Source organism: Petaurus breviceps, unplaced genomic scaffold (assembly GCF_028583685.1).
Source record: "Petaurus breviceps papuanus isolate PSGF00001 unplaced genomic scaffold, PetGlider_PUasm1.0 126, whole genome shotgun sequence".
Lineage (NCBI taxonomy): Eukaryota > Metazoa > Chordata > Mammalia > Diprotodontia > Petauridae > Petaurus > Petaurus breviceps.
The window spans coordinates 65507055-65529827 of NW_027185655.1; the positions used below are offsets into that span (position 1 = coordinate 65507055).

The window sequence follows — 22773 nt, forward strand, 5'->3', positions numbered from 1 at the left end:
AATTTTCTGTCACAGAGATCTCTGTCTACTGGCTGTTTCTCAATTATCTACAAACATATTAATGTCGTCTTTTAAAAAAAATGTCATTTGATTTTTCCTCACTTAATCAATTCATTCCTGCAATCATCCAATTGATCTCTTTTTCCTTTTCTGGCTTCAGAAAAAAAAAAAGGCTTGAGAAGGCTAAGTGCTTCTACTTCCTTTCCTTTCACTCTCTTAACTCTTTGCACTTTGGTTTCTGATTTCCTCATTCAACCAAAACTGCTCTCTCCAAAGTTACTAATTATCTCACAAAACACTAGTTAACTGTGGAACTCCCCCAAAGGGATGTATGTGTGTATACACACACACACATATACATAAGTGTGTATGTATATCTTAAACTCATTATGTTTAAAACTGAACTCATTATCCCTGCCTTGAAATAATCCTTGCCTCCTCCCAAATTCCCTATTACTATACATCTAGTCACCTAGGTTTATAATCTACATGTCATCTTTAGCTCGGTCATTCTCTTCCCCCCACCCCCCATATCAGTTGTCAGGTCTTTCTACCTTTGTAACATGTCTAGCATATGTCCCTTTCTTTCCCACAATACTGTTACCAACTGGTTTAAGCTGTAATCATTCCATGCTTGGACTACCACAATAGCCTTTTGGTTAGTCTTCCTGCCTCAGGTCTTTCCCCCACTGCAATCTATCCTCTAGTTAGTTGTCAAATTGATCTCCCTAGAACACAGACCTGACTATGTCACCACTTCTCCACCCCCTCCCACAACTCTCCATCCCACGAGATTCTTCCCTATCCCATTCAATAAACTCCACTGAATCCCTATTCCTCCAGGACCAAATATAAAACCCTCTATTTGGCCTTTAATGCCCTTCATAAACCTGACCTCTCCCTCCAATTTGTTTTTTCACACCCTACTTCTCTCCCAGTCCTCTCACTGTAATTTTTGAGCCTTTGCACAAGACACACTATCTGCCACACCTTGGCATTTTCACTATTGTCCCCCCAAGCATGGAGTTCTCTCCCTTCTTCTCACCTCCGCCTCCTGGGTTCACTGCCTTCCCACCTTACAGGGGTGTGGCCCATGAACATGCTACAGCTTCTTGTAGCCGCAGGTGAGAGCTGGGTGAATCAGGTGGACCCCAAATGTATATACCTGAAAAGGGCTCACATCAGAGATGCTGGTCCTCCTGAACCCCCCATTCGGGGCTAATGGAGAAGGTATGCCAAGCAAAGCACAGGTCAGACGATTATTTGGTTTCTGACGCTTCAAATCTAGAGTTCTGTGAGTCTGGTGAGGGAACTGGTGAATCCCCATCCATCCCACTCAAAGTCTAAGGGATGATTTTAGGGTTCTAAATATGTATTTGGTAGGGGCCTCCGAGGCCGACCAGTCCAAACCATTTAGTTTACAGATGAGTAATGGAGGATTGAGTAACCTCAAGAGGTCCAGTGACTGCTCTAAGGTAGTACATAACCAAAGGATGTCAACCTCTTTCTCCAACCCGAGAATCAAGGCTCTTTCCACTCCTCTATCTTGCCCCACCCCCAAGTTCTTCCAAGAAAGCCGCGAGGTCCTTCTGCTCCCAGGTGGCGCTGGGTTCCAAAGACTCTAGGACATTTCAAGGTATTCATTTCTAAGAATTACGCCCCCTTCAGGTCAGTCTGCGCCCAAAAGAGAAGCCGCCTGCGCCTAAGCCGCTAGGGGGCGAGGGCACGCGCCGATGCCCTCGGCCCCGCTCCACCCTCCCGCACAGTAGCAGAAGCCGTTACCAAGAAGGGGGATCGTGAGCCATGGCCACGGCTGGCCAGGTGACGAGCAGGCTGCCATGGACACAGCCGCCAACTGTCTCTACACCTACGTCCCCAAAGCGGCGAAAGCCAATTCAGCCATACTGGTGTCCCCCGAAGAAGTCCCACTTGCCCCGGGCCGTGTTGCGCTGGCTTCAAAGTATGGATCTCACTTTTTACCCCAAGAACATCAACAGGTGTGTGTATCCAGGAAGCCACCCCAGGATGCGCCGCGCCTGCGCCGTACCGCCCTCCTTAGTCTGCCGCGCCACCTCCAGATGCACGGTCTGCACTGCCAGGGTCAGACATGCCTGCGCTCCTCCCCTTTTCTGCAGCCTCCTGAATGCCCCGCCCCACGCGCCTGCGCTCTCCCCACCTCTTTCTGCCTCCTCCCAGTTACCCCGCCCCCGCGTTAAACTGGACTCTGGTAGCAGCAGTGACCTCAGTGGCTTCTCCCCACCTGTTGTCCGCCCTAGATCCCTAGCTACCCTCTCTATAACGGAAAGATATCAGGAGGTGGAAGGACCCCTTACTTTAACAGATTAGACTATCAGTGAGCATTTATTAAGCTCCTCTCACCGTCTAGGCTTCGGAGATACAAAGTCAAAAATGAAAGAGCTCCTGTTAAGGAGCTTGCTTACGTTTTGGGGAAACTGAGGATACAACTGTAAAACGACCATTTCGGCGAACCAACAGGTTAAGTAAATGGTAGAGCTGGGTTTTGAACCGAAGGCATCCTTCTCAAATTTCGTTGCTCTTATGTTCTCTACTTAATAGGCTTAGCATAGTAAAGTTGTTGGCCCGCTAGTCTTTGGGGGTAAGATCCGAGTTCTAATTATGCCTCAAGATACTTGTTACATCTCATTGCTAGAGCTGCCATCTGTAAAATGGGGACAACAATAGCTTACCTGACAAGGTGGTTATGAACATCTTCTGACATTATACTGCATTTGCAAAATGCTTCATTAACGTTAGAGCAGCTACATAAATATTGCAATTACTTATTCCTGGAGTTTCTTCAGGTTTCTTCTTGTTGCCAGCTTCACCCCAAGCCCTCTTCCCACTCTCAAGGTTAGTCATACTTTTTTAACCCACTGGAAACCCTTCCTAAAAGAGGCTTAAGGGTCTCCAGCTTCCTTTCCCCTTTTCCACTAGTGAACAAAACATAAAGAAGAAATGGGAGTCAGGAACAAAATACATCCCACACATTCCACTGTCTTTTTGAACCTATCCCTTTTCCAGCAACAAAACTCAAGGCTCTTTGTGACCAATATATATATACACATATACATATGCATATACATACACACACACACACATATATAGGCTCTTCTTTGACTTCTTTTGATCTGGTACAACTCTACCTTGAAGCTAGGAAGAGATACAGTGTTTTACCTTTTTTCCTTTTCCCCCCTGCACCCTGAAAACAAAAGTGCAATATGTTTGGATGTCAAGTTCACTTGTCAAAGTAATGCTGTGTTACAGTAAGCCTTATTTGAGGCTTATCTCTTTAAGATACAAGTACCAAGAGCTTTGTATCTAAATACTTTGTATCTTTAGACCTTGATTGTTTCTTAAGCTTTGAATGCCTCTTTCTAGAGTTGAATTTCTACACATTCTTTAAAGCCTTACTCAGTTGCCTCCTACTCAGCAAAGGATCCCTTGATATCATAGATAATGATCTACACTCTCTAACTACAAATCACATTCTCTTAGACTTGTCAAGAAATATATAAGTAGTATTGGAGTTCCCTCCCCTAGAAAACAGAAATCTCCCAGAGGCCTGGGACCATATCTAAATATAAAAACTTTGCATCATTCCAAGGCTTAATTCTTAATAAATCATGTAAATATTAATAAATTATTCTTAAATATTAATAAACAATAAATAGTTAATTCTTTAAAAGTGTTTGTTGAACTGATATCAGTTGAACATTATATTGCTACTGTTTTTCAGTTGTTTCAGTCAATTTCTACTCTGAGACCCCATTTGTGGTTTTCTTGGCAAAAAGCTGGAGTGGTTTGCCATTTCCTTCTCCAGCTCGTTTTAAGAGATGAGGAAACTGAAGCAAACAGGGTTAAGTGACTCTAGAGTTATATAACTATTAAGTGTTTGAGTTTGATTTGAACTCAGGTCTTCCTGACTCCAACCCCAGCACTCTATCCACTTCACCTCCTAGCTGCCCCAATATTATGTTGAGGGCCTACTATATACATTTGTATTCTATTCCATTGTATATGTATGAATCATCAAACCTATAATCACTTTAGATTCTGGCAATTTAAGATACTGGCATACCTCTAGTATTCTAAGTGCTATCAACAAATATGGAAGCAGGATTATCCTGGCATAAATGAAAATGGAGATAATTTTTAAGTTATAATTAAGAACTAACTATACTTTTCTAGCCTAGCTCTGCTGTCACATCTCCAAATTCTTTCCCAGCACTCAATATCATCTGAAGATATTAAGCTGTTCAAGAATATTGAAAATCATTTTTATTTCCAGTTAACAAATTTTAACCAACATGCATTTAGAGATAATGACACAGCAAAATAATATAGAAATAATACCGCATAATTGTACAGTCTTTCCTGGATCCTAAGTTTGTAGGATTTAGTTCCAAAAAATATTTCATAGATTCATAGAAATGGAGAAAAACTTACAGATCATTTTGTCCGACTCCTATTTTTATAGTTGAGGAAATTGAGGGTCAGAATTGTTAAATGATTTCCTCGAGGTCACAAAGTGACAAAGAGGTAGAGTTGGGTTTTGAATCTAGAACTCCAGTTCATTGTTCATTTTAAGTATACCAAACTACCTAAAAACCAAAGCATTTTAAAGAATTTCTCACTTCAGGGTTTGTAAATCTCCAATGTTATTTCTGATCCATGCTGAATATTTGAATTATGCAATCCAATTCAGTTTCAATCAGCCAGCATTTGTGCCTTCTGTGTGTAAAGTACTGTGTTTATAGTCTAAATTGATGTTAATATAATAATACAATTGCAGATTAAAATAACAGCATTCTGTTTAATCTCCTTGTTACTGGTTAGGGACTTTTCAAACGGCTTCCTGCTTGCAGAAATATTCAGTATCTATTATCCACTGGATCTTAAACTGATAACTTTTGAGAATGGAAATTCCATAAAATCTAAATTGGCTAATTGGGCACAGCTGGAAAAGGTAAGTTATTAATTATATAATTTTGAGAAAATAGCACATATCCTCAATTCTATGTTTTTTTTAAATGTCTTATATTGTGCTTTCTCTATTTGACACTGAATTTCCCCGATGCGCAGCCTCCATATTGGAAAATAATATTTTTGAAAAATTTCCAGGAGAGCATATGTTTTGATTTTTTTTTTCTACCTGTGATGATGGATTGCCCTGAGCCATCCATGTAACTAGTTCCCTTTTGGAATCAGCAAAAAGCATTTGCAAAATAGTATTATAAAACTATGAAACCTTGAACAGAACCAAACTAATTTGGAGAATGAATATTAAATGCTGGGTCTCATAAAGAGAGGGCTCTAAATAAGTAAGCTAACTAAGGACTCTCCTTTCTACAGCAATTCTTTGTGATTTTAAGATATTTTCAGCTTATTAAAGATAAGATTTAGGGGACTTTGTGTTCTGGTTTAGAACATGGATGGAATCAACTCAGTTACCTGAGCTAATGGAGAGGTAAATAGTAAGAATAATGTAATAAAATTTTTTAAAATTATATTTAGCTTCCTCACCCATTTTAATTTAAATTTTGATTTACTTGATATAATACACTATCCACAACACTTCAGACAAAAATAAACCAGAAAGATGAAATTCAGTAAAAGCTGGACAGCTTTCTTCTCTACTTCTGTGTACATACTGGACAGCATTGCCCCTCAGGCTAGTGCAACACATCATTACACCCTATAAAGCTGTTGTTTCTTTCTCTGAATATGCTATCTAATCCATCTTCCCTTGTGTAGAGAAAAGCAGTTGAATTTTGGGTTGAAAAAGCAATTCCTGGCATTTGAATTACTGTACAATCCAGAAAATCTGAAAACTCCTTTCAAAATCCTGCTGGCCTGCAATCTACATTTGTAGTGAGAATGTCTGGGGATGCTTGTATTATCAGTAATATCAGTAAGGGCAGTACATATGGAAGTTAATAATGCTAACAAGAAATAATAGTTTTTGTACAATCCCCAATGTATGTATGCTATAGACGAAAGACTCTTGAGCCAGAGTTCTTAACCATTTTCATATCATCAATATCTTTGGCAGTCTGGTGAAGCCTATGGTCCCTTTCTCAGAAAAAATGTTGTTAAATGCATAAAATAAAATGCATAAAGTTGCAAAGGAAGCCAATTACATTGAAATGCAATTACCAAATTTTTTTTCTAAAGTTCGCACACCCTAAGAATCTCTGATATAGAATTAATACTATATTTATTACATATTTATTTATATATAATACGACAGTGTACTAACTTGGATATGTATTATACCCTAACCATGTATTACTGTGATGTATAGGGACAGCTAGGTGGTGCAGTAGAGTGCTGTGCCTGAAATAGTGAAGATCTGAGGTCAAAATCCAAACTCAGATTCTGTAACTCATGGCAAGTCACTTAACTTCTCTTTGCCTCAGTTTCCTCATCTGTAAAATGGGGAACATGATAGCACCTACCTATCAATGTTGTTTTGAGGACTAAATGAGATAATAATTGTGAAGCACTTAGCACAGTGCCTGGTACATAGTAAGCACTATATAAATGTTAGCTATTATTATTATTATACATATATATATATATATATATTCCCTTGAATTAATTTGTTTGCTTTTTGATGTAAGGAAGTAGATTAACTGAAAAATATAAATGTAGGAGAAATCTAAGTACATTAATAGAAAAATAAGAATGTAATATAGAACTCTTAACTGTTAAAATATCAAATTGACTCAGCTAAAGTTTTTTTTTTTATTATTAAAGTTTTTTTCAAAAAAACATTTGAAAATAGCCAAAGAATTAATTCACGGGACACTTCATTGTAAACCTGGAGTACCAGAAATATTGATACAAGATGTCTACACATTATTGACAAAACGAGAGTGAGTTATTATTTGGACATTTCAGTTTTAAAACAAACCTAACATTTATGTGTTTTTTTACTTCCAAGTTTTTATGTCAACAGCAGGTTTTTTATTTGTTTGTTTCCAGGATTAAAAATATCCAAGACAACTATGTGAACTTCACAGATTGTAACTACCAGATCAATTTGCCACTGGTGCCCAAAACAACAGCTTCGAAGTTTATCAAGAGTAACATTAGGTTATCTGAATTACTGAGCAATCCCAATATGCTCAACCAGAAACTTAAAATTGACTTTCTGTGTCTTTTACAAATGCTACACAGAAGACTCAGTAGAAAACTCCATCCAAGTAAGTTTTCTATCGAAAATATTTTTTCTTTCTCCTATATCCAAAAAAAGGGAACCATTCTCCTAGCTGGTCTTTTAAAAGAAGAAATGAGGGCTGGACTTGTATTAAGGAGAAGGAAATGAAGTTTTTCTTTGGTAATCCCTATATCTCTAGGAAGTGCTGTTTTCTCTTTTTTGCTTCTTTGGCTGTCTGCCATTTTATTCAATAGCAAAATTTTAGTAAAGTTAACTAATTATATCATTATTTTGTGCTTAAATATGCATATATTTTTTTCCCTGAAACACAATTATCAAATATGTGTGACAGGTCTTTTATGCCCAAATTTATTATACATTATTCCTCTAACTATATAGTATGGTTTTAAGTGTTATAGATCCAGGTAAATCTTTTTTGTACCCCTTAATTAATTTTTATTTATTTATTTTTAGTTTTCAACATTCATTTCCACAAGATTTTGAGTTACAAATTTTCTCCCCATCTTTCCCTACCCCCTGCCCCAAGATAGCAAACCTACTGAATACCCCTTCCCCCAATCTGCTCCCTCTTATATCCTCCCCCATATCCCCCCTAACTTTGTAGTAGGGCAAGATATATTTCTATACCCCAGTGCCTGTATATCTTATTTCCCAATTGCATGTAAAAAGCAATTTTTTAATTAACCTTTGTTTTTAAAACTTTCCAGATTCTTTCCCTTCTTTCTTCTTCACCCACCCCCACTGGGAAGACAAGCAATTCCATATAGGTTGTACATGTGTAGTTGCACTAAACATTTCTGTAGTAGTTATATTGTGAAAGATTAAATGATATTTCCTTCTATCCTGTCCCACCCCCCACTTATTCTATTTTCTACTTTGACCCTGTCCCTTTTCAAAAGTGATTGCTTCTAACTACCCTCTCCCCCAATCTGCTCTTCCTTCTATCATCTCCTCTCTTATCCCGTTCCCCTACTTTCCTGTAGGGTAAGGTACGCAATTAAATGTATGTTATTGGCTCCTTAAACCAAATTCAATGAAAGTAAGGTTAACCCATTCCCTTTCATCTCCCTGCTCTTTCCCTCCATTTTAACAGTTTTCTCTTATCTCTTATGTGAAATAATTTACCCTATTCTATCTCTCCCTTTCTCTTTCTCCCATTATATTCCTCTCACCTCTTGATTTTAGTTTTTAGATAATCATCCCTTCCTATTCAACTATTCCTGTGCTCTCTGTCTATGTATACATATATACACATTTACATATGTATTTATATACACATATACCTTCCTATACATACCTATATATATTCCCTTCAACTATCTTCATACTGTAAAGTCTCATAAGTTATAATTATCACTTTTCCATGTAGGAATGTAAATAGTTCAACTTTAATTAGTTCCTTATGATTTCTTTTTCCTGTTTACCTTCTCTTGCTTATTGTATTTGAAAGTCAAATTTTCTGTTCAGCTCTGGTTGTTTCATCAAGAATACTTGAAATTCCTCTGTTTCATTGAATGATAATATTTTTCCCTGAAGCATTATACTCAGTTTTGCTGGGTAGGTGATTCTGGATTTTAATCCTAGCTCCTTTGAGCTCTAGAATATATCCCAAGCCCTTTGATCCCTTAAGGTAGAAGCTGCTAGATCTTGTGTTATCCTGATTGTGTTTCCACAGTACTCAAATTGTTTCTTCCTGACAGCTTGTAATATTTTCTCCTTGACCTGGGAACTCTGGAATTTGGCTATGATATTCCTAAGAGTTTTCTTTTTGGGATCTTTTTCAAGAGGCAGTTGGTGAATTATTTCCATTTCTATTTTGCCCTCTGGTTCTAGAATATCAGGGCAATTTTCCTTGAGTGAAGGATGATTTCTAGGCTTCTTTTTTGATCATGGCTTTCAGGCAGTCCAATAATTTTTAAATTATCTCTCCTGGATCTATTTTCCAGGTCAGTGGTTTTTCCAATGAGATATATCACATTGCCTTCTATTTTTTATTTGTTTGTATCTATTTAATAGTATCTTGATTTCCCATAAAGTCACTAGCTTCCCTTTGCTCCAATCTAATTTTGAAGGAATTATTCTCTTCAGTGAATTTTTGAAATTCTTTTGCCATCTGGCCAATTAGACTTTTTAAGGAATTCTTCTCCTCATTGGCTTTTTGGGCCTTTTTTGCCATTTGAGTTAGTCTATTTTTTAAGGTGTTATTTTCTTCAGCATTTTTTTTGGATCTTCTTTAGCAGGCTGTTGATTAATTTTTTCATGATTTTCTTGCATCATTCTCATTTCTCTTTCCAATTTTTCCTCCACTTCTCTTACTTGATTTTCAAAATCCTTCCTGAGCTCCTCCATGGCCTATAACTAATTCATATTTTTCTTGGAAGCTTTTGATATGGAAGTTTTGACTTCATTGTCTTCTTCTGGTTCCATGTTTTGATACTTTTTGTCCCCATAAGAGGATTTTGTGGTCTGATTGTGCTTCCTCTGCTTCCTCATCTTGCCAGCCAGTTACTTGACTTTTGAGCTCTTTGCTAAGGTAGAGCTCTGTGGAGTAGAGAATGGAGAGGGCTGTGTTCCAAATTGCTGTGGTTTTCACAAATATTGTCAGAGGTCTAAGGAGGGTGCCCTCTCTGTAGCCTCCACAAGCTCTGGCACACTGGCCACATACCCCAGGACCACCACCCAAAACTGCAACACAGATCCAAGCAGGTCAAAACAAGAGCAGTTACCCTCTGAATGGTAGCTTGGTCCCCTTAAGATCTGCAGGCAAGGAGCTCTGGAGGCAACCATGCAGCAGCAGCTGCAGTCACCAGGCCTCCACCACCTGTTGCCCCAGGGAGGGGCCAGATCATGCTCTTCCCTTTCCCAGTTTCAACTGAGTTCCCTACTGACCTTTTACTTTCTCTTTGGCATTTATGGCTTGAGAAGTCTGGAAACCACCACATCTGCTGGTGATTCACTCTCCTGAAGTCTGCTCTGACTGGTCTGTGCCGCTGGTTGGGCCTGCCCCAAGTCTGGGCCCATAAAGCTCACACGGGACTGCTCAGCCTCCAGCCCGGTACACTAAACCCTTCCTGTCAGCCTGCCAGGCTGCCTTTTGTGGGAGATTCATTTCTCTCTGTCACTTTGTGGGTTCTGTAGCTCTAAAATTTGTTTAGAGTCATATTTTACAGGTATTGGAAGTGGTTGGGGTGGGAGCTCAGCAAGTTCCTGCTTTTACTCCTCCATCTTGGCTCTGCCCCCAGTTCTTTCTTTATAAGCATTTACTTCATTTTTTAGCTCTTCCTTAACTTCTTCTATATATTCATCTAGTCCTTGTTGAATACCCAGTTTTTCCTTTCAGTTTGTGCTTGTTGTTGTTACAGAGTCACTTTCTCCTCTTTGGGGGAGAGGCAATTCAATTCTTTAGATTTGCAGTAATTTTTTTATAGCAGTTATTTTCTAAAACATTTATTCATGACCCCAGCTTCTTTTTTAATTTGACCTCTCACTACTTTAGTCCATTCTATTCCTTGTTGCCAAAGTAATTTTCCTGAAGCACATATATGACCATATGATTTCCATGTTCCTTCTAGGATGAATTATAACCTCTTCTGTTGACCTTCCTACACAGCCTGGCCTTAATCTATTCTTAACCATTCTCATTAGACATGCTCCCTCTCCTGCACTCTGTGATCAAGCTAAAGTGGCATTCTCTTTATACCTCATATACCACATCCCTTGTCAATACTTGGTGTTGTTCTGTGCTAGTTTATTAGAACTATGTCATAATGAGCCAGTTATAGTCAAAAGTTTTATAAAGTTGAAAGTCAGTTAAAACCGTAACAAGGCAATAGCTTCCTGCCACCCTCTAGTGGTGTCTTGGTGTACTCAACCCTTCATTGAACTAAAACTCAAGCCATAGAATCTGAGAGTTGGAAAGGACTTTAGAAGTCACCTAGTTCAGCTTCTCATTTAATGAAAGAAACCTTCCTACAAAATTTCTTAACAAACTGCTGTCCAGCATCTACTTAAAAGATCTCCAATGACAGGCAGTGTGGTCTCTCTGTAGGCACTCTTTTACATTATTGAACAACTCTTAACTATGAAAAAGTTCTTTCTCAGTTGAGTAGATAACTATTTGAATCCTAGGTTTCCCACTTACTAACTAGTATAATCTTGAGCAAATAACTTTCTTACAGCCTCAGTTTCCTTATCTGTAAGATGAAAGATCTTTTCCAGTTCTAAAATCCTGTGCCCTTATGAAATTACACCCATTGGTTCTAATTCTTAATTTGGGGGCAAGAAAAACTCCTTGAGGGCAGAGACTGTTTCTTATTTATTTTGTATCTCCCCTAGTGCCTATAAGAGTGACGTACATAGTAGACACTTTTTTTTTCAGTTCAACAAACACTTAAGTGTCTCTTGTGTAGAAAGTAATATGTTAGGTACCGTGAAAGAGAACTACATTTATCCCTTTCACATCGTGATTTCCCCCATCATGATTTTGATATATCATGGGTAACATAAGAAATTAAATGGGAATTTTGGGGCAATTTGGTGGAAGCTGCAGATGCCATGTGAAGGCCAACAGATGACATGGACAAAGTTTAGAAATTCAGAAATGCATAAAATATATGTTTAGTATTATAAAATATCAATTCAGATTTTATAATAAAGTACATTATAAATACCCCATAAAAAAGAAAAAATCAGACTTCTTCTCTGGCATGAAGGAAGGACCAAAAAATTTTATGTGGTTTTTCTAGATCACAGGGTGCCATGCCCCTGTAACACCAACCAAAAGCAACTTCCAGGTTCGGATTATGAGCATAGCACACTCCATTTATTCAGTGACAGATTAAGGCAAGATATTCACAGAAAATCAAAATATAGCATTCACCATATGTAACTCAATAATTTAGTAAGTCCTCAATTCAGTCACAAAGTACTAAGATCTAAGTACTCCATCCCTGGGAAGTATATTCATTTAGTCAATCACAAAGTCTTCTCTCTATTCAACTGGAGATTAGTTTCCAATCATAAAGTACATTCATTTGGTCAGTCACAAAGCACAAAAATCAAAGTACTCCATCCCTGGAACACAACTGAATTACAATTATCATCAGTTACCACCAAGCACCTTCTTAAAGGATAAGTGGAGAGCACAAAGGCCATCTACCCCTAAGCCTCAACAAGGCTAAGATATCATCACAGCATTCAATACCCAAGGAGAGGTCTTTTCTTCATCTTGACCTGAGGCAAGTTCTCAGCAATCCCTGTTCCTGGGAAGACAAAGCTTAACAAAGCCACAATGTACATTGTCAGAGTCTTCATCAACTCACTCTGCCTGCAGAACAGTCTCAGGACTCCTGAAAATATCAGCAAGACCCTCCCTCCAGGTTTCTGTAGACATACAATAAGAAAATCCTCCTTCAGGGCAGGGCTTCTGAACCAATAGCAAGCTTCCAGGACCTCTGCAACAACATCACTGTCCTTTACCAGCAGGTGAATCTAGCAAAGTAACATCAAAACAGACAGAAAAAATACCAGCACTACAGTCATGCCTCCTCTGTTCTTGGTAGCTCCAGGTGGCAGTTGTCAAAAGTTGTGGGCAGCTCCAACTGGCCCTCAGCAATCTAGGTGGCTTCGGCTGGCAGTTTTCTCTCTCTCTCTTTCTTTCTGCCTCCACGATGCTGCTCCCCAAAGTTCCTCTGGCCTCTCTCAGCTTGGGCTTCTCTATTCACAGCACCAGCTCCTCCCAGTTCTTCCCCCTCTTTTCACATCAACAAGTCTATCCCACAAGTGAGATTCACAAACTCTGGGTTTTAACACTTAAACTGAAAACCAAGCCAATATAAAGGGATCTTTAAATTCCATTACAGCCCCTAACCCCTGAAATGTGGAAGGGATAACTAGACAACCTTGCTCTACCCTTGAGAAATGTATAATCTAATGGGAGAAAGACAACTATACAAATAATTACTTTGAGATATGAGGGAGAATGAGAGAAATGCTAAGGAAAGTTCTAAGTAAAGAACTATGAGAAATTTAAGGAAGGAGAGAAATAATTTTTATCTGGTATGTGTATTTGTGTGTGTGGGGGGGAATGCATAGATTGGTATATTGAATTGACCAGGAAGAAAGGAAAGAACATCAACAAATGGGAGAGGAAGTTATATTCCATGATAGTTGTTATGAGCAATGGTGTGGAGAGGGAGAAATGAGAAGGGGAGACTCTTGTAGTTTGATGGGAACCTAAAATATATGAATGTAGTAGTATGAGGTAAGGTTGTACAGTGTAGGCTGGTTTGTGGAAAGGATGCATGAATGAATAAATGAATACCTACTCTATATAAACTGTTATATGTCCCCTTAGCCTTTTCTTTTTTTAACCTGCTACACTCACCTTCCTTTTAGCCATGAAACTGTTACAGGTAGAACCTAAAAACCACAATTCATTCCTGGGGGTTGTTCTGTTGTCTCTAACCTTACATTCTTATTCCTTGGTGTATTCTACTAAAAATATCCGGCCACTTGCCAAGGCAGTTATTGTTATAATTATAGTTTGGGGAAATCAGAAATTTTGTTGGGAAGACCTGCATTTGGATGTGGAAGATTATATTTGATGAGTGAAAGTTACCATAGGCAGACTTCCACAGCCCCTTTCAGTAAATATGCTTCAAAGAGGGTGAAGAAAAGGAAGACTCTTTAGGCATACAAGAAATGGAAGGAGACTAGTAATAGGAACTTTGTGTTGTCTTGGTATTTTGGTTGTATTGTCATGAAAATGTTTATTAAAAATGTCTCCATTAGAAAGCAAACTTCTTAAGGACAGGGACTGTTTCAGTTTCATCTTTGAATCCCCAGAGCCTGGCATGGTGGCTAATAACATATAGTAGGCACTTAATAAATGCTTGTTGATTGATTGGTTGACTATTCTTATGCTATCAAGATTTCTGTAGAATCTAATGGGAATATAGAAAACATGTCCTTAAACGTTTCAAATGTATTCTGTAGTGGAAGATATAAATTTTGTTTTCCTTTTTATTTGCTAACTTGTTTTAATATGACATTTATTTATATGAAGTAAAGTTGTGCGAGATACTATGCTATTCTCCATTGCTAGCATAATTAGGCCCAGAACTCTTAAAAACAGATGAGTGAAGGTACATTCTATGAAATTTGGTGGAGGTGGGATGAAGTGAGTAGAAATCCTTTACGTATTTAATGATAAGATAATGACAAGTCTAAATAACTCATTTGTTGTAGGTCATGGATGCTTATTTTGACATACTTAAAAAAGTCTGTTTTTGTGATTTGTATAGAGTGGTATGATGTCAAACCAACATTGGGAGAACTTGCTCTTCATAGTGCTGAAAGAAATAGTGATCTTGCAAAATGTGTCTTGTTAAAGGAAAAATGTGTTGTTCCTGTATTAGGTAAACTTTTATTTTACTTTTCTGATAAAATATCACCTTTTTATTTTACCTTTTTTTTTGGTTCATTCAATTCATTTATTAAAATGTTACCATAATATTATACAGGTCTATAGTTTTCTCAAAAATGTATATCAAATTTAATTATTAAGCTATCATATAACATTTAAAAGGTAGGATTGGGATGTTATCTAATAAAATATCTCATATTGTAGGGTAAAATCTAGGTCAATGGTGTCAAATAGTAGGTACATAAGCATCCCAGTAGGCCACATATTGACTTAGAAAACCACATAGTAACATTATCTATGCTGTATTTTTATTTTGTCAAATATTTCCCAATTGCATTTTAATTTGTTTCTGACTGCTCTCAAGAATTTTGGTCTGCACTGCTGCTCAGGCAGCATGTTTGACCATTCTGACCCAGGTAAATGTCCCTTCACCCTATTACTTACTAATTGACTTATTTTCTGAACTTATCTTCTAACCACACAGTCTCCTGGGTCCCAATGAAACTCCCTCTAGCTTACCAGTAGAAGTGGGAATTATCCAAATTCCAAGCCACTGGTAGTGGCTCCTGTGACCAGGAACTAGAGCTAATGAGTAAATGGGGTGACCTGGATGAAGGACTGAGGCAGGGCTCCAGTGGTGCTGAAGGGAGGAGCAGAGATAAGAACTGAGTTTTAGGGGGAGTAGCAGGAGAGGTTGTGAGAAGTGTGGGAACTGGGGTTTCTCCCCGCCCCCTTCCTCTTTCCTTTGGTAGATGCCTGGATCTGAAGGAGGAAAAGGGAGGGGTAGAAGCTATAACCCTTTTATTTCTTTTCCTTTGGAGGAAGCAGAGGAAGTGGGAGTAGGAAAGAGCTTCCCAGGGAACATGTGTTTCTGGAGACACTCATGGTTATGATTCCTTCAAACCAATGTTTGAAACTGTGGAGTAAGAGCCTTTCTTTGTAACAGACAGTTCAACCCTGCTTGTCTCTTTCTGAGTATTAACTCTTCCTGGCAGTTCCTTTTATTTCCTTCTCCATGTACTTCATCCATACCACCTGCTTGATTTTTCTCTCCCCCTTCTCTAGTTTTCTCCTACCCCAAAGCCCAAAGTGGTAGACTAGGAATATGCATTAGGTGGGGATGGAGTGGGAAAGTAAGGTCAAAGTTGTTCAGAGCAGAAATGTTATTGTGTTTTCAATCCTTCTTCACAGATATATCATCTTTAATCTAATTGACAGGAGCAGGTGAAAGCAGTGGTAGTGGTGGGGTGGCTTTGGTAATGATGGAGAGAAGTCATTACACATGTTGTAGGACACTAAAGATATTGTAAAATTTGTTTGGTTTTGGTTGACAATACTAAATTTCTTCTATTTGATACAACTGAATGGAGTGGACTCCCTAATTCATTTGAGTTTAAAGGTAACTTGGGGGCCCTGATATCATAATGTTTCAGGAATTTCTGCCCTCCTTTGGCACCTGTGATTATTTAGTTCTGCTTGGCACATAGGAAAAAAAGAAAACAAAGCACCAGGCTTACAGACCCTGGAACTAAGGTAGTAAACCTATAAAAATTTAACAAGGAGTCTAGTATATATTGTAGAGCCTTTAATTTTGATTTCACTTTCAAGTTTTTCATTGTGTTCTACTTAATCTTTTTTTTTTCCTTTTGGAGGGCAATTGGGGTTAACTTGCCCAAGGTTACATGGCTAGTTTTTTTGTGTGGGTGTTAAGTATCTGAGGCCGGAACTGAACTGGGGTCCTCCTGACTCCAGGGCCAGCACTTTACTCACTGCACCACCTAGCAGCCCCTTAATCTTTTTTCTTTTTGATTGCTTGCCTAATTCTGAGAAACTAGGAAAATATTAGAGCATGATAATAAAGATTTCTGATTTGCCATAAGCACCATAAAATGCAGCTGAAGAATGACCTTTAGGGTCTGGGCAGCTTCTTTGGAGCCTACAAGGTACATTTATAGAGCCTTGTTATACAGATTCCCTAAACCAAACCATCCACATTTGCCAAGTCTTGTGATATACACACTTTTGGCACTGTTGCTTTTTGGAGAAGTACCTAAAAATAGCTGAGCCTTTTCTAAATAGCAAGCAGGTGCATCAAAATAGACGATGAATGATTTTCAGCTACAGTCTAGGACTTATCAGGTGAATGACATCCAGCTTTTCTGCCTTTAAGATATAACTAATGTATACTATGAACATTCTCTTAAAGGCAAAGGGTTTTGGGCAGGCTATGATTAATCAATATAATTAACCTATGCACTTAGAATTCCAGAGTCTCAGAGGTGGAAGGGATGTAAATATTCAGATTGATGTAGGTGTGAAAAAGAATCCCCTCTATCACATACCTCAGCCAGTCTGTCCATGATGATCTTCAGTGAGAGAGAATCCACTTTCTCAAGACAATACTTTCCATTTTTAGATTTCTCCAGTTGTTAAGAATTTTTTTCTTACACTAAAGTTAGATTTGCTTCTTCCCAACCTTAATTTATGGTTCCTATTTCTGCCCTTCAAAACCAAGCCTAATAACCTTCTATAACACAGCCATTCAAATACTTGAAAACAGCTATCATCCTACCCTTGCCCTCAAATTATCTGTACTAGAGGTGGAATATCCCTACTTCCTTCAATAGATCTGCAGATGGCATGGAATGGTCCTTCATCTTCCTTGTTGTTCTCCTCTGGATACTCTCTAGGTTATCAACATCCTTTTTAAAATGAGGCACCATCAGAACCAAACATAGTACTCTAGATGTGATCTGACCAAGGCAGAGTACAGTGACATTCTCATCTTCTTATTCGTGGATACTATGCCTCTGTTAGTGATCTAAGACTGTGTTACTGTTCTGACTGCCATCTCAAACTGTTGACTTATATGGAGTTTGTGTTACACGAAAATCTTCAGAACTTTTTTTCAGTAGCTGTTTATTCCTCTTCTGGCACTTGTAAAGTTGACTTTTTTTTTAACCTAAGGGTAAGACTTTACATTTATCCCTATTAAATTTCACCTTATTTGATTCAGCCCATTTTTTTTTTAGCTTATCATGATGTTTTCTGAAAGCTACCCCTACAAGCTTTATATCATCTGCAAATCTGATAAAGCATAGTCTTTATCCAAGTTATTGGTTAAAATGTTAAACAGCAGAAGTTTAATGGCACAACCGGGAGGAATATCCTTTGCGATGTCTAGGTTGCCTCCATATGTGCTTTGACTTCATCACTCCTATTAAAAGGCAGGCAGCAGATCCATTTTTGCCCTATAACATAATATTCAATTTTTCTGGGTAAATTATTCTCTTTTTTTGTTTTTTGCTTTTTTTTTGGAGGGCAATTGGGGTTAAGTGACTTTACCAAGGTTACGCAGCTAGTAAGTGTCTGAGGCTGGATTTGAACTCAGGTCCTCCTGATTCCAGGGCTAGTGCTCTATTCACTGCACCACCTAGCTGCCCCTGGGTAAATTATTCTTGTCTATAAACCCATATCCACATTCTTTCTGGAAATATTCTACCAATTACCCAATATTCTAGGTTTTTCTCATCTAAATCATACATACATGATCCTTATTGTGGCTCCTTTGGTACTTGAATTCTTTCTTTCTGGCTGCTTGTTTGTTTGGTTTTTTCCTTTAACCCCAAAGCTCTGGATTTTAGCAATGATGTTCCTGGGAGTTTTCATCTTGGGAATAACCAGTGGATTGGTGGTGACCAATTTAGGAGATGGTCATTTAGAAAGTGACCAATGGATTTTTTCTACTTGTAATTTGCCCTCAGGTTCTAAGAGACATAGGCAGTTTTAAGATTTCTTGAATTGTGATGTCTTGTTGTTCAATTGTTTCAGTCATGTTTGACTTTTTGGGACCCCATGTGGGGTTTTCTTGGCAAAGATACAGGAATGGTTTGCCATTTCCTTGTCCAGCTCATTTTCTAGATGGGGAAAAGGAGGCAATCAGGATGAAGTGACTTGCCCAGGGTCACACAGCTAGTAAGTGTCTGAGTTTGGATTTGAACTCAAGTCTTCCTGATTCTAAGCCTCAGAACTCTATCCACTGTGTCAGGTAGCTAGGTAGCTGCCCTTAATGTCTAGGTTCTTTTTTGTTGTTGGCAATGATATTCAAATGGTACAGCAATTCTTAAATTTTCTTCTTAATCTGTTTTCCAAGTCATTCATTTTTACTGTGAGATACTTTATCTTTTCTTTTATTTTCTTTCAGCCTTTTGACTTTATTTTAATATTTCTTGTTGCCTCAAAGAGTCATTCACTTTATGGAATCCTTTGAAATTTCAGTTTGTTGCTTGGGCAAAGTTTTGTACTTCTTATACAAAGCTGTTAATTCCCTTTTTTTTTTCTTTCATAGCTCTTATTTCTTTTCCATTTCTCCTCATTCTCATTACATTAAATTTTTTTATCACTTAAAAAAAAAACTCTTGCTTCATCTCTCCCAGGAATTCTAATTGAATTTGAGCCCATGCTCTGTTTTTCTCTGAGCCAATGCTTGTAGATGTTTTGGAGTCATTCTCTTCTTTGTTTGTGTTTTGAGCATCCCCAACTTTCATTATAATGGGTTTCTTTCTTTGTACATTCTTTCAGCTTGCTTCATGACTTTGGACTTGATGTTAGAGCTGGGTCCCACAGCACTTGGGGAGGAAAGATCTGGACTGGTCCTTTCTTGAGTGTTGTGCTATTCCAGGATCTCAGAAGCAGTCTGGGAACTTAGAAACTTTCAGTTTTCCTCAAATGGTCTGATCCAGGACAGAATCTTTTTGCTGTCCTCCCTGGTCTGAACTTGGCAAATTCTTCACTTGGGTTAGAATGCTGCTGGACTCCACTCCTTTCAGCCAGCTAGAAAGTTCTGTTGGCTCATAAAAGCAACAGTGTAAGCTCCCTTTTGTTTTGGGATTTCTGCCCTGGTTATTCCTCTGCACACTGGGATAGACATTGGAAGTGAGACCCTGCTTTGCACCTGAGATCTGAGCCACAACATTACTGCTGTTGCTGATGGCTTCTGGACTTCCCACTTTCTCAGTACACTGTCCAGGGCCTCCCTACCTGAGAGTGCTACTGCAGTGCACTGAACCTCTTCTCACTCCTTAATTATACAACCTGGTACTGGGTAGTGGGTTACCAGGCTGCCAGGTGGTGCCTGTCCCTGTTGCAGTGCCCTAGATATTGGTATGGGTCTGGTACCTCCTTTTGTCCTGGTGCATGGCCTCTCCTTGGGTGCCAGTCTTGCTCTCACAGCATGTCCCCACTATACATAGACCTCTCTGTCTCCCTGTGTTGAGCTGGACTGAACAACAGACTCACTGTGACTTTTTTCCTGGATTTTACCATCAGGATTCAGTCTGCTACTTTTTCCAGATGTGTTAGGAAGAATTTGTGGAAAAACCACTCACTGAATTATTTCTTGTCACTCCAGCATCCTAGCGCCACCTCTCCGACACTCTTTAAAATCAATTATTTACTTCCAAAAATTATGCTTCCCTCTTCTGAATCCCTTGACTTTGATCAACAGAAATGATGGAAATACTACTTCTGACTCTAAAGTCTTCATTTCTGTGCCCAAAACACTTTTTGCATTTTTTAAAGCAATGTTTTTAGTTTTTTTCTGGCAGTATTATTTGTGTGCATATAATTCACCAGAATTGGGTAGTTGTAAAATGTTTTGACAAATAGAATCTGCAACTAGTTTGGGGTTAAATGAAATGAAAAAAAAATGCACTTGCTGTCAGGAGATCTGGGGAATCCTGGCTACAACGTTTACTAGCTTTAAGACTATGGCCAAAGTCACATCTACATCTTGAGCCTTTCTTCAAATGAAAAGGGGATGATAATATACTATCTAACCCCACAGGATTATTGTGAGGTGATCACTTTGCCAGCCTTGAAGTACAATAGAAAAGTAAATAGAAAAGAATCATTATTCTTTTATATTTAGAAATTCATTAAGTATTAGTAAAAGTTTATATTTGACTTTTTTTTGTTTGTTTGTTTTTTCAAATTTCCCAGAGAGTGACAGCAATGAAACTCAGGTTAGAGAAATTCAAGTGAAACAAGCAGAGAAAGAGTCATTTGGAGTCAGTGTTGAACATACCAAAAATCTGGAAAAGAGACCTTGAATTAGAATCAATTATAATCAACAGGTCTGGCGAAACAGATACCACACCAAAGAGAACCTGATCAGCCAGATAGATGTGTTGAAGCAATGGGCAAAAATAAATGGTGTTTGCAGGTTAAAGGTCATATTTCTTTTTTTTATTGACTAGAATGAAATGTATTTAGATTGCCCGGGTTTTGAGTTTCCTCTATCCCTAACCTCCACTGCCATGAATAATTGAGAGTGAATAATGTTGTCATTAGAATACGATAGTCTGAGGAAGAAGGAGACTCAAATTATCTGGCCTGCCTGAACCTGGAATTCTTTCTTCAGTAATCACCTAGAAGTGGCCATCCATTGATGGGAAACTTATTGCCTCACAGGACAACTTATTCTTGTGGACTTGGATTACTCAAACTGTTAGGAAGTGTTTGTTTATTTCATCTTTTTATTACATTTTTATTTTTAAAAATTATTTCATGTATTTTGAGCAATCTTTTCTTTTCAAATTTTGAGTTCCAAATTCTCTCTCTCCAGCCCTTCCCATGTCCACTGAGGAAAGCAATATGGTAGAAATTATACATGTGAAATCATGCAAAACATATTTCCATATTAGTCACATTTTTTAAAAGCAAGAAAAAGTGAAAAAGTTATACTTCAATTTACCTTCAGTTCATCAGTTTTTCCTCTGGAGTTGGATAGCATTTTTTCATCATGAAGTTTTTAAAATGATCTTGGATCATTGTTTTAATGAGAAGAGCCAAGTCTTTCACAGTTGATCATCATTACAACAGTTGTTACTGTGAACAATGATCTAGTTTTTCTCACCTACTTTGCGTCAGTTCATAGGGCTTGCCCCCTCATCATTTCTTATCATGCAGTAGTACTATATGCCACATATATGCCACAACTTGTTCAGTCATTTCCTGGTTGATGAACATCCCCTCAATTTCCAGAACTGATATATTTTTGTACATATAGGTCTTTTTCCTTTTTCTTTGATCTCTTACTCTAAGCAATAGTGAATTTTTTCACAATTCCATCCTTATAGGTGAAAATCACAATAGTACCCCAAAATACAAAGTTACACAGATTCAACAAGTTACATGTCACAAAGTTTAACAGCTTATTGCTTTGCTTAGTACTCAACTGCCTGTCTCAATATTCATAATGCCCTTCCTCAACTCAAAAGCAAAAAAGAAAAAAACAAAGTCCCTATCTTGGAAGGAATTCCAGTCCCTACAGAGCTTTTTAGATCATATGTAGTTCTACTTAAGGGATTCAGCATCTGAGGTTAACTGGTATTCATCCCTTTACCTTCAGATGAGTAAGCAAGTGTCCTAGAACTCTTCCATGATTCCATGATCCAACTGAGTCCTGGACAAAATTTTCTTTCTTTTTTTTAAATTATCTTTTTTTTCTTAATTACACATAAAAACAATTTTTAAATCAATTTTAAAAAAACATTGAGTTGCAAACACTTTTCTTTCCTCCCTCCCCAACTCCTCCCTGAGAAGGCAAACAATGTGCAGTCGTGCAAAACATTTCCATATTAGCCATGTTACTGAAAACACAGACCAAAATCTTGCACCGTCCCTTCCCCCCATCCTCCCAAAAAAGTTAAAAAGTTTCCTTTGACCTACATTCAGACTCCAGTTCTTTCTCCGGAGGTAGAGCATACTTCATCATAAATCCTTTGGATTTTTTTTTTTTTTGCTAATTGTATTTCTGGGAATAGCCAAGTCATTTAAAATTGATCATCATACAATACTGTTGTTAATGTGTACAATGTTCTCATTCTGCTCACTTCTCTTTGCATTAATTCATATAAGTCTTCCCAGGTTTTTCTGAAAAGCTCCTGCTCATCATTTCTTTCTTTCTTTTTTTTTTAAGCAATTGGGGTTAAATAACTTGCTCAAGGTTACACAGCTAGTTATTTCTGGGTGTGGTGCTAAGTATCTGAGCCTGGATTTGATCCCCAGGTCATCCCGACACTGGAGCCGGTGCTCTTACTCGCTGAGCCACCTGGACTCCCCTTACTCATCATTTCTTATA

The 22773-nt window shown here is 38.1% G+C and overlaps 1 protein-coding gene and 1 long non-coding RNA gene across 4 annotated transcripts in view; one reads left to right on the forward strand and one right to left on the reverse strand.

Moving 5' to 3' along the window:
• LOC138167707 (uncharacterized) overlaps nt 1-1921 on the reverse strand; it is a 44220-nt gene extending 42299 nt beyond the window's left edge. For all 3 annotated transcript variants that reach the window (XR_011169945.1, XR_011169952.1, XR_011169950.1), the window contains exon 1: nt 1783-1921. This is a non-coding gene — a long non-coding RNA (uncharacterized lncRNA). The remainder of the gene's footprint in view (nt 1-1782) is intronic.
• SPATA4 (spermatogenesis associated 4) lies at nt 1804-20898 on the forward strand. Its single transcript, XM_069096678.1, is given in 7 exon segments — nt 1804-1997; nt 4858-4987; nt 6781-6899; nt 7009-7229; nt 14509-14622; nt 20631-20734; nt 20736-20898. Coding segments are annotated over 7 exon segments (948 nt in total). The 3' UTR covers nt 20802-20898.
• Nucleotides 20899-22773: the final 1875 nt, after the last annotated feature.